The sequence below is a fragment of the Notothenia rossii genome (genome assembly GCF_949606895.1).
Source record: "Notothenia rossii genome assembly, chromosome: 1".
NCBI lineage: Eukaryota > Metazoa > Chordata > Actinopteri > Perciformes > Nototheniidae > Notothenia > Notothenia rossii.
The window spans coordinates 64,015,196-64,027,463 of NC_136912.1; the positions used below are offsets into that span (position 1 = coordinate 64,015,196).

The window sequence follows — 12,268 nt, forward strand, 5'->3', positions numbered from 1 at the left end:
GTTTTTCCTTTGCTTTTGTGATTGCTAGTATAAAATGACAACTTTGTTATTTATGACTTAGGATCAGATAAATAATCAATATGTACGCACAATATGCATGCACACACCTTTCCCCTCACAAGTGTTATTTATAAAAGAGAAATGTGTCACCTCACCCAGACTTCAGACGAACGGGCACATTTTTGTAAAGCAAACTACAGGTGAATTTATAAGGTGTGTGCATTCACTATAGTCAGTAGGAATTCTGTGGTCACTTTTTGGGGGGTTTTACTTGTTTATATGTGACTTAAAAGTTTGTTTATATCTTGCTGCTAGTTTCTTTGAAGCATATGTTTAAGGGTTTGTCACACAGCCCATGTGAGTAATGCCGATCAGGCACTGCTCACATGGTGTACCAGCTTTGTTTCTCCTAGAGACTCAAGGTACTCTTGTTTTTTCTGCTTGTCACATGCAATTCTAATAAAGTAGACATTTTGACAGTATGTTGACATCATACCAGTAACATTAAAAATACTTTTATATATGTTTATATAAAATATTTGCACAACTCTAGCTTCAATACTTAAAGGTCTTAGAGCTTACTTTACTGGAGAGACCTCCAGCTCCTTCTTCTCTAGTGGTCCGTAATTCTATTATCAGGAATGCCAGGAGAAAATGGGCAGAGATGCACCCTTTTTTTCTGGCGCTGAGGTGTCCGACATAACTTAAAGCATCCTGTCAATCCTGGCCAGCTGTCCATCCATCTGTTTAAATAGCCAACAAGATTCACCCGGGTGCTCTGGTGACACCTCCTTTAGAATACAAGCTTCATTGAACAGATGAAAGCAACATGCGGTAATCCCCTATGTCTTACTTTATCCTGCGCCACTGATGATTAGCATGGTCGACTCGAGGCAAAGAGATTAGAATCTTATAAAAGCTAATATCCTGGCCCCAGCCTGTGACAACTTGAGAACTGGAACTTTAAGTGCCGTTCTACACTAACTCTGAGTATAACCCACCACAGAGAGAACTTGGTTATCTGGCAGGTGAATATTATTCACAGGACTGAAAGGAATATGGTTGGTTCAAACAGACCAATTCCTCCACACTTTTTTAAATGTTGTATATAAAACAGTATTGAAAAAAAAAACACACTGGGTTTTCAAACAACATTTTCCTGTTAATAGTTATTTCATTTCTTAGCCATAAGGGGCTTTAGTAAAAGTTGGAAAATCCACTGTTGGGGTACCTCAAGGGTATATATTAGGAACTCTTTTGTTCAACATTAAAATCAATAATTTGTCATCTGTTCTGATGTCCAAATACAAATATATGCAGATAACATGGTAATATGCTCATTCTAAATCAAAACAGCAAGATTCTTCACAATTTTTTTTTCGAATGTTGTTTGTTTGCAAAATACTGCAAGCTCCAACTTCTTCACACAGTTGTTTAAACAGCTCCTGGTCAAACAAGACAAACAAGATCATCGAGGGAGGTTTCATTAAACATTGTTCAACAAAAACTCCTGGAATGCTATCCCTACAATTATTAGAGTGTATTACTTTTAAGTCAGTTTAAAATAAATGGTTAAAAGACAGACATTGCCATTGATATATATGTATATATATATGTCAGTAAAGATGTTGTAAGAAGATGCACTTGTTCTTTTTAGTAATCAAATTATGACAATGATCTGGGTAACATACAGAAGAAGACAACATCTGATAATGTTTTGCTGAAAGAAATCCTCTATCTTATATTTTCTTTGTGTTTCTAGCGACAACGCCATGGTTTGAAGCCTACAGGGAGAACTTCCTGCAGTCGATGCCTGCGTCGGAACATGAGTTTCTCAATCATTTCCTCGCCTGTATCCTTCTGCAAGCACACAAAACAAATGCAATATCATTGTCTGCTATTTAGAAAGTGTACTTTTCTTTCCTCTGTTTGAAAAACCTACTGTAGAGGGAAGGTGAAGGAAAATAAGGATGAAAAGTTGTGCTGCATGTGTGTTGTTAAAGTAGTCGGAATGTTCCTGGTGAATGTTAAAGGCCCTGAAGACGTAATTTTTAGATTTGTTTCTGGGAAAATAAATAATGGTACCCTTACAAACTTGAATGTCCCAGATTGGATTAAAACTGTTGCCTAATCCTGATTGCCGCAAAGTTATACATGACATCACCTTTTCCAGTTCACTTTAAAACACTGGAAAGCTCAGACAAAAACAAAAATACAGAAAAATAACAAAAGATGTTTAAACTTATATATTTGTATTAGTCTGTTCATTTATCCACCACCTAACTGCCTATTTTCAGAGCCTTTTAAGCATATTGAACACGTGGGTGGATTCTGTGCTGTGAAGCAGTTTGTGTGGGATGCTAAAATGAGATTGGCCTGTAAAGCTAAGGTTGGTCCAGCATCTGTCAGCTGAATATCAGAGATTTCATTAGCATCCTGACACAGTCACTGTAGCTGTTAAATATAAAACTACTTCTGAACGACACAGTTGTTTTTCTAAAATAACTGCGTCCTTTTCAAGTATATATTGGCCACAAATACATAATTTATCTTATTGGGTTGATTTCAATCAAATTATTTTTCAAAAGACTTGGTTTACGTATTAACTTCAATTAGTTCAGCTGAAGTCCTTGGATCCCATAGGCTCTCCTTTTCTTCTCCGATTGCTCCACATGGTTGTATGTCCTTGACGGAGGATCCTTACAGGCCTACTGGTGGTGTCCTCCACTGAGGCCGTCCCTGTGGAGCAGTTCCTCAAGCTTTCCCAGGAGCAGCACAGGGTTCAGCACAGTGGAGACTACACCAACCCCAAGTGGTTTATCCCCAACACACTCAAGTACTACGTCCTACTACATGACATGAGCGAGGGGGACGAACAGAGGTACTGAAAGGAGCTTCACTATGTACATGTGTATTTATATCTGTTGTCGTGCGTAACAAAGCATCACTTTTGGAATTAACAGTTCAATATTCCATAGTGTGTTATTTCTTTGATGGAAATGTTTTAATGACTAATCATGGAGTTTGGGCTCATTCTTGATTTAAAAGCAGTCAAAACTTGATTAATGAAAAGCAAGTGATGTTGATGATCAACAACTATAACCACCGCAGAGCCAAAGTTTAAAAAAAGAACTACTGAAGATTAAAAAAAAGGGCAATGTTCTTGAATGGCTTTTATTAAGACTAAGCTGCCGAGTTTAATTGTTGTTCCTGCTTCCTCTCCAGGGCGGATTCAGTGTACGAGGATATGAAACAGAGGTATGGTCATCAGGGCTGCTATCTGTTAAAAATGAACTCTCGTACCATCTCAGCCGAAGAAGATGAACAGATTCCAGACCCCTGGAGTCAATACCTGCATAGGAACAATCTGCAGAACCAGGTAAACCCTTCTCCAAGCACAGTCCAGAAGCTCTGTTGTGTGCCTTGTGTTAACATTGTGACATGATTGCAGGATGTTCTTGAGGATGGAGCAGCAGCTGTGAACAGTGCTGCTGTTGAGAACAACATGAATGCAGCTGAAGTGGACTCACCAGAGAAAGGTCAGTCAGTTGCACAGCTTCTTCATACACTCCCTTTGGCTTCCTCTTCTTAAGATAACCAATAGATATCTTCTTAACTAGCTGATGCTTTAGAGGAAGTGGTGATTTAACTAGGCTTTTATGCTATATTCAGAATTGATGTAATGCCTAGGGTTAGGGTTGGAGTTAGGTCTGGCTTGGATTTAGACAAAGATTGAAAATCTTTGCAATATTGAGTAACAGAGTTACGGTACGTCTACACTACAGGCATCAAAAAATGCTTTCAACGCTTCGCCCATTCACTTGAATGGGGTGACGTAGAAGATTTTGAATCTTCGCCGAACTGCATTGTGGGGAGCATGGCATGGCTTTGCAAGCATCACGAGCATCTATCGGCATCAAAAGTTGAACAATGTTCAACTTTTGAGGCTCGATGCTTGGCATCAGCCAATCAAATTCCGTTTATGCAAATCCCGCCAGTGCAAGCTCAGCCAATCCAACCGCGTGCAAGCTGGGAGAGCCAGACCGCAGTTCATTTCCTCATATTCCAAACGAGATATTACGGTAGCAAATCACCCGGTTCTTTACGACCGGAACTATTTACCGGGATACAAACCGGAGGAACCAGGCATGGAGGGAGGTGGCAGAGACAGTGGGTGAAACTGATAGTTTTTTCGCCTGTTTGGAGAGTTTATATCCAGTTTACTTCGTTTTAACATTGCTATTGCTCTGTATGTCGGGGGCGGGAGATTCATGTGATTGGTTGCTCGCAAAAAATCGCCAAGCTTCAGACACGCCCAGCTTCAAGATTTTTTCATGCCTGTAGTGTAGATGGGCCGTTAGGTTTCATTGTGAAATCTTCTAGTTCATCTGGTAAATTGGTTGCTGTGAATATTAAAAGCTTTAAATGTTCGGCAGTGGCTCAGTCAGTAGTGGCTTGGACTGTGAGCCGTAGGGTCGCCGGGTCAAGTTCCCGAACAGACCTAAATATGGATCGTGGACTGCTACTTGGAGAGGTCCCAGTTCACCTCCTGGGCCCTGCCGTGGTGCCCTTGAGCAAGGCACCGGACACCCCCCTTACCCCCCACTCCCATTGCTCCCCGGGCGCTGTACAATAGCTGCCCACTGCTCCTAGTACTAGACCCCTGGTTCTAGGATGGGTTAAATGCAGAGGCCAAATGTCACTGTGTGTGCTGTGTGCTCTGCATGTGCTGTGTGCTCTGCATGTGTGACCATTAAAGAGGGTTTCTTCCCTCCCATTCTATTCTATAATTGTGAGAACACCAACGGTTTGTATGGGATGAATGAGGTTGGTTTTCACACTGTTTGCCACACTGGTGCAAGCAGTAGCTCATTCGGTAGGGGCTTGCTTTGGGAGAACCGGATGGTCACATGTTCAATTTCCAACATTGACCAAAACATTTATAAATAATAAATATAAGTAAGTGGACTATAGAGGTGCCAGTTCACTACCATAGTGCCCTTGAGCAAGACCATAAAACTGATCCATGATGCCAAACCTTTGCTCTGATACCTTCCCATTAATGCATGGGTTTGTGAATCTGTGTATTTCAACTGTAACTGTATTCAAATTGAACTATGTCTTCTTCTTTTAATACAGACGGAGCACCCAGCGGCCTGGAGAGCCACCCTCTGCAGCTGGACACAGCGAGCAGCCCGGGGAGCCTGCCCCCCCTCAGTGCTGCTAACACTGAGCTGAAGAAAGCCGCTCCTGAGGGGGGGGCTGCAGGGAGTCACGGGACGTGTCTGACCCTTAATGACCACGGCCACATCAGACAGTTCATCCAAGAGTTTACCTTCAGGGGCCTGCTGCCTCACATCGAGAAGAACATCAGACAGCTCAACGACCAGGTACAACTCCGAGGCTCCACATGTTTAAACCGTTCACTCTGAATCACACGCTGCTCTGACATGCAGATAGAGAAACTCCATGGTTTATAAATACTAAAAAAAAAACAGGTTTCAGTAAAAAAAATTAAACTCAACAGCAGCACAGACTTCAGCCTCCGAAATATCTATACCGAAGGAGAATTTGCTGCATTTTAAGCTACATGTTCCCATTTGTGTGAATAGTTTAAGTAAATATTACACATTGCATTTGAAACTGGTTTTGCCTTTTTATATCTTTCAGTTTCTTTTGTTGATACGTTAGTTGTGGTGCCTCTTTCACCTGCCTCTTTGTGTCCACAGCTGGTCTCCAGGAAAGGTCTGAGCCGCTCTCTGTTCACTGCCACAAAGAAGTGGTTTGGAGGAGGGAAAGCTCCAGAGAAGAGCATCAGTGAACCAAAGAGCACATGTGGCCTGCTGTAAGCATCACACTCCATCTGACTCTTGAGGCTCCCTTACTCAGTCACATTGTATTCATCGCTGCCTTGACTTTTCAGATATCCCCCAGAAGCCCCAGAGCTGCAGATCAGGAAGATGGCCGACCTGTGTTTCCTGGTCCAGCACTATGAGCTGGCCTACAGCTGTTACCACACTGCCAAGAAAGACTTCCTATCGGATCAGGCTATGCTGTATGCTGCCGGGGCTCTGGTTAGAAGACATTCACCCGTCTAACTCTCTGCACAATGACCATGAGTTTCCAGCATTGATTACAAAAACGTAATCATGGTTTATCCTCATTCCTCTGTACCTCTTGTGTAGGAAATGGCTGCAGTGTCAGCCTTTCTGCAGGCAGGAGCTCCCAGACCGTATCCAGCACACTACATGGACACGGCCATACAGACGTACAGAGATGTCTGCAAGTAAGACCTGTTACTCAATGTTTGTCTGCCCTCTCACTGTTTGACTGTAATTCATACATGAGAGGTCAGTGTATGTTTTGGTCATTGGATTTTCTCTTCACAAATGGAAAATCAAAAACAAAAAACGACTGGATATTTGATTTTCGTTTTCAAATTGAAAAACAAAAAATAAAATCACTAGAAAACAGAAACAAAAAAAAAACCTGTTTTTTCATATTCTGCTACCGGAAGTTGTCTTTCAAAATAAGAGCGCAGATGAGGACGGTCAATCCTTGTATCTACGGTCCACTTGTTTTCACAACGAAAACAGCTAAGACACATATTGAGCCCAGAAAACGAATGTTATTAAGGGCTGTAAATATAATAAGCCTATGTCTAAAATGGACAACATTGTTCGGAGATTTCAACTATACAGCGATTCTGCACTGCGGTCACTCAGCCGTCTCTCGAGTTTGTTATTATTTTTTCTGCCATTAGTTCTTCGTGAGATTGATCCTGTTGGACTCAGTAGGCTACTAGTGAAACTACTCCCACAAGTACTATGAAGTACTTACTGTGTACTTTTTGAGTAATCCTCTGTCATTGTCCCCTCCTGAGAACAAGAATGCATGTTTCTCTGCTATTTTGAATCAGCGTTAAAACACCTTTCTTCATGAGACTGATATTGTTGGACAGAGTATTTTAAGAGGATGGTAGACATCAGCAATACTTCCAGTCAGTAGTCCGGCAGCAGCATTTTTACCCCTTGGAAAGTCTTGCCCGCTATTTAAATTGACTTTGATTGAAGTTAATAACAATATTGATATTATATAGATATAGCATATTTGATGCAGTCTTTCTGAACACTTTTAAAATAAAATACTGCAAATTAAGAATATGTTTAATGTTCTGCACAGATGGCAGAACTTGAATTTGAAAACACATGGCAGCTTTATTAATACAGCAGATGAAAAGATTTGTGGAAGGATAAATTCTTCATGGGCTTCAATGGCTCTCTAGATAAAGGGCGTTTTATGTTTGCTGTTTGCTCAGATAGTGGTTTGTTTAAATAACTAGTGACATTTTAATAAAAATTCCAAAAAAGGCATATATATAAAAATAACCTGGCCGGCTTAACCAGTCTGTATTTCTTCAAGCACCACACGATTCATAGTTTATCAAGTACAATTCTGGGCCATTGATTGTGTTATTTCTCCAAACACATGAATGTTGCCTGTTTTGAAGCCTTTAAATGGTGCAGGAAAGAACTTTACATTGTATTATACTTAAAGACAGGACTATTCAGTTAAGAGAAGAGAAAAAAGGAAAGCAAACTGTTATAATGGGTGATGTAACATTAATGACAGACATAATATGAGGTCCTTGGCACTCAGACTCTAGGGGTCATTTTGTGATCATGGGGCATCACCGTTACAGCCTCAGGACAATATCATATGGAGTCAGACGCTGGAAGTGTGCTGGAGGCGTTGACTGGGACTGATGGAAGGATGAGGCTGATGAGACTGAAGAATCTGCGAGGAACGAATTGGCGGCGGAGAAATAGTTATATATTAAAAGACAGCAGCATCATAAGAGGGCAACCATGTGACAGAGTGTGTCACTTTGCTGAAGGATATTTGTGACCAGCTATCCCTGCCAGACTTTAAAGACTTTCCAAGGTGTAAAAATGCTGCTGCCGGACTACTGACTGGAAGTTTTGCTGATATCATGTCCACCATCCTCTTAAAATACTCTGTCCAACAATATCAGTCTCAGGAAGAAATGTTTTTTAATGCTTATTCAAAGAAAAACATGCATTCTTGTACTCAGGAGGGGACATTGACAGAGGATTACTGGAAAAGTACACGGTAAATACTTCATATACTTGTGGGGGTAGTTTCAGTAGTACTGACTCCAACAGGATCAATCCCACGAATAACTAATGGCAACACAAAATAATTCCCACATCAAACATAGCAGAAGTGGCTTGATCTTGTTCTCAGCAGGGGACTTTGACAGAGGATTCCTCAAAGAATACACAGTAAAAGTACTTCAATGTATTGTAAGTAGTAGGCTAACTAATACAAAGTCAAACAGTATCAATTTCATTAAGAACTAATGGTAAAATTATCTTTTTATCACTCATCAAAGATAGCAGAAAACATGCATTATGTAGGCTACTATGGAGGGGACTTTGACAGAGGATTACTCACAAAGTACACACTAAAAGTACTTCATTTCATTTTCTGGTAGCAGTCAAACTAATACCGAGTCCAACAGTGTCAGTTTTATTAAGAATTGTCAACGGAGGGGTCGAGAGACACTATGGACGCTCGTGAACTGTCAGCGGGGGGGGGGTACTGTCAGCACAACTTAGCCTACATGATGCCGTTTACAACATAATAATAAAGGGCGATGCCGGCCGTCAGCAAACCGAGCCGGCCTTTCTCCGCATCTGATTTATGTCATAAATCTGATTTTAGAAAAGCGTTTTAGCCAATCAAAATGAAATATGCGGGACATCGTCTCAATTTGCGGGACGCACCAAAAGTCGTGGAAATGCTGTGCAGTACCTACCACACAAAGCGGGACATCTGGTCGTCCTAGAGACGGCTGAGTTTACCGCAGTGCATAATCGCTGTCCTCATCTGCGCTCTTATTTTGTAAGGTAACTTCCGGTAGCAGAATATGAAAAAACTGTAGTTTTTTTTGTTTCTGTTTTCTAGTGGTTTTATTTTTTGTTTTGAGAAGTCATCCCGTTTTTTAAAATTTAGTAAATCCCTTTTTGACCATGATAAATTAAAACGCCTTGTATTTCAATTTTGGTTTTTCAATTTTAAAACGAAAATCAAATATCCTGTCGTTTTTTTGTTTTTGAATATCCATTTGTGAAAAGAAAATCCAATGACCAAAACATACACTGACCATGAGAGTATTCCCTTGTAGCTTATCCTTTTTATCTCCTATCCTTCTGTCTTGCCATAATCAAGCATTGTAACATGTCTTCTCTTCAGGAACATGGTGCTGGCTGAGCGCTGTGCGTTACTCAGCGCCGAGATACTCAAGAGTCAGGTCAAATACTCTGAGGCTGCAACTCTCCTCATTAAGATGACCAGCGAGGTGAGGAAGCCGCTTCATAATTAGTCCTGATGTACGTCTCGGGTGCACTGCACACGTCACTCCACTTTAATGAAAAGTCCATCGTATAGTGTTCTCATATACACAGGCTGGAAAACTGATAAATGGACTGTTGAATGCAATTTCTTACCACTAATTAACTTCTCAATATGTAAGTCATGTTGCAGCATTTTGTGTTGTTATGCAAATGAGAATTGTCCTATGAATGGCAGAGGATTAAAACTACTTTTTTTGTTTTGTTTGTTTGTGCAGGACTCTGACCTGCGCAGTGCTCTGCTGTTGGAACAGGCTGCCCACTGCTTCATCAACATGCGTAACCCTATGGTCCGCAAGTTTGCCTTCCATATGATCCTTGCTGGTCATCGTTTCAGCAAAGCAGGACAGGTGAGCCTTTTAGGACTTACTCAATCTGGTCCAATGTCCCATCTTGTTTTGTGTGCTATTGCTAACACGTACAATCCCAGGTAGTTTGTGTTTTCCATTTTATTACAACAGTTTTTTGTCATCAACATGCATGTATGCTTTAGTCAAGCATACTAGTGAAGCCCACAGGAAAGACTGTGGCCGTCGTAGCACATTTTCGTAGTGGCCAGGATGTGGTACTATAACGTCAGTGTCTGACACGATATGCCATTGTGTGAAGAAAAAATACATTGGGAACAAGAGATCTATAAATCAGAGTTTTCTTAGCCCTTAGTAAATTCATTCAGTCCTATAAGTTCTAACTTGCGCTGATAGCCGTATTCAGAGTTATTTTCCCTCATTTGACTGAGCAGAGATGTGACTTCTGACTTGGAGGCGAGGCTTAAGAAAAACGCAAGAGAGTCCTGAAAGATCCACATATTTGAGCTCTCAAGAGTCAGGCCATTTTGGCTTTCTGAGCAACTTGCATAGGAATAACGGAGCCCTGCCTCTTATAGATCCATGGGACATAGACTTTCTGTTTTTTCTGTTGTAATTACATATCAATTAGATTCTGGGCGAAACTGAGAATGTTCAGGTTGCACTTTTAAATACACTTGTAGTACTTTGTATTGACTTGCTGTTGTTGGAAAATATGTGAGGGGAATCCTGGGATTATAAGTACTACAAGAAATGTAAAGATGACATTACAGGGAATGAGGTGTCTGATCTATTATGAAACGTCTCATGCAACATGATAAACTTTACACTCTTTGTTAATGTTCTACTCTACTGTCTCTGCACACAGAGGAGGCACGCACTGCGCTGTTACTGCCAAGCCATGCAGGTGTACAAGGAGAGGGGCTGGTCTTTGGCGGAGGACCACATCAACTTCACTATCGGCCGTCAGTCCTTCACACTCAGCCAACCAGAGAACGCTGTGACGGCCTTCAGACAGATCCTGACCAATGACAGCAGGCAGACAGCCACACAGCAGGGCGCCTTCCTCCGGGAATATCTCTATGTTTATAAGGTACCGGTTCTGATGGAAAGCCCTTGAATCTCTGAAGCTGAAGCCCTTTTGTGTGTTACCAGAGGTTGTTATTGAAGACGATCTATTTAAATATGATAAGCATGTTATTCTGTTTTTTTTAAATGGGGTCTTCATGGGGTCTACCTCTTTCAGAATCTGTAAACCATTTGTATGTTCTCCAAAATGGATCTTTTTTGGAAGTATTTTAGTAATATGGTCATACAAATGTAACCAACGTTAATAAGAGAGCAAGTTGTATTTAAAAGTGGGATAGTCAGTCTACAATGACATCTTTAGTATAGCTGGAAGCTTTCTAACACCCCTATATGAAACTGTTGTTACCTCCATAAAGCTCTGTGGGTCAAAACATGATGGAGACTATGTTACAAATTGTATCAAATAAGTTGCATTTTAGTTTATTTTCATCAGTCCATGTGTAGTCAAAAGTAGAAAAAGGCATTCAGTTGCATAATGAAGTGATCTTGGTTATAATATAAATTGTCTTTAAAATGTAGATGTAATATATAAAAGGTGAGGATAACAATATCATGTTTGACCTTGTTGTGTGTTTTCAGAGTGTGATAGGAGAAAAAGAAGACAGCCTCCCACAGCTGCCTCTGCCCTGCATCCACAGCTCAGCCACCAGAGTCTACTTTGGACATGAACGCCGCCTCGCAGAAGGTAACACACCCAGTGGTCACTTGTTTGTGATCTCCTCCCAGCTGAAATCAAATCTTAAGAAAAAACGAGGGATTGGTTCTCATGACTTTTTACTGTCCATACCTTACTATTGTTTCTGCATTGTGTGAACCTGATCAATCATGTCAGTTAACAGCCACTTCTAGTGAGCGTAAAAGTTATTATTAATATCATACGCTAGGAAAATGTGACATAATACAAATTGTTAGCTTTATGTCCCCACTTTTGCCCAGTGTAATGTTAAAACCCATATTGTGTATAACCTGATGTGTGCAGGGGAAAAGCAGGCAGCCACTCATGTGTCCCTGGATCAGGAGTATGACCAGGATCAAGCATCCATGTGGGGCCACCTTGAGGAGCAGCTGGTGGCTTCGGCCAACAGGGGGGTCGTCCCAGGAAACTTCCAGCCAAGCCAGTGCTGCCTGAACAGCCAGACGGACAACCTGCGCTGCCCTCTAGCTGTGGCCGAGGGTAAGACAAAACTATAGTGTGGTGCAGGAAGGAGTCCTACAAAACAAAATGAGTCAGAGCTAGTTATCAGAACTTTACCACTTCCAGCTCCAATTTGTTGAAGATAACTGTTTTTCAACGTGTTTGTGGTTAGCTGCCTGAAATAAGTTCTGTAGTTAATACAAGCTTAAGAGATTTGCACATTTGAAAACACAAAATATGTCTGAAGATACGCCACGGAATGACCAAAGTTTCATAAAAACGTAGCAGTTGCTAACGAG

At 41.1% G+C, this 12,268-nt stretch overlaps 1 protein-coding gene across 4 annotated transcripts in view; it reads left to right on the forward strand.

Moving 5' to 3' along the window:
- Positions 1-12,268, forward strand: part of trappc8 (trafficking protein particle complex subunit 8) — a 29,216-nt gene that overhangs the window by 5,062 nt on the left and 11,886 nt on the right. For all 4 annotated transcript variants that reach the window (XM_079642222.1, XM_079642223.1, XM_079642224.1 and 1 more), the window contains 13 exons: positions 1,763-1,852; positions 2,707-2,881; positions 3,226-3,379; positions 3,452-3,539; positions 5,140-5,390; positions 5,730-5,845; positions 5,924-6,074; positions 6,186-6,286; positions 9,280-9,385; positions 9,656-9,787; positions 10,614-10,838; positions 11,414-11,519; positions 11,814-12,008. In XM_079642222.1, coding sequence (XP_079498348.1) covers positions 1,763-1,852; positions 2,707-2,881; positions 3,226-3,379; positions 3,452-3,539; positions 5,140-5,390; positions 5,730-5,845; positions 5,924-6,074; positions 6,186-6,286; positions 9,280-9,385; positions 9,656-9,787; positions 10,614-10,838; positions 11,414-11,519; positions 11,814-12,008 — 1,890 coding nt within the window. The remainder of the gene's footprint in view (positions 1-1,762; positions 1,853-2,706; positions 2,882-3,225; positions 3,380-3,451; positions 3,540-5,139; positions 5,391-5,729; positions 5,846-5,923; positions 6,075-6,185; positions 6,287-9,279; positions 9,386-9,655; positions 9,788-10,613; positions 10,839-11,413; positions 11,520-11,813; positions 12,009-12,268) is intronic.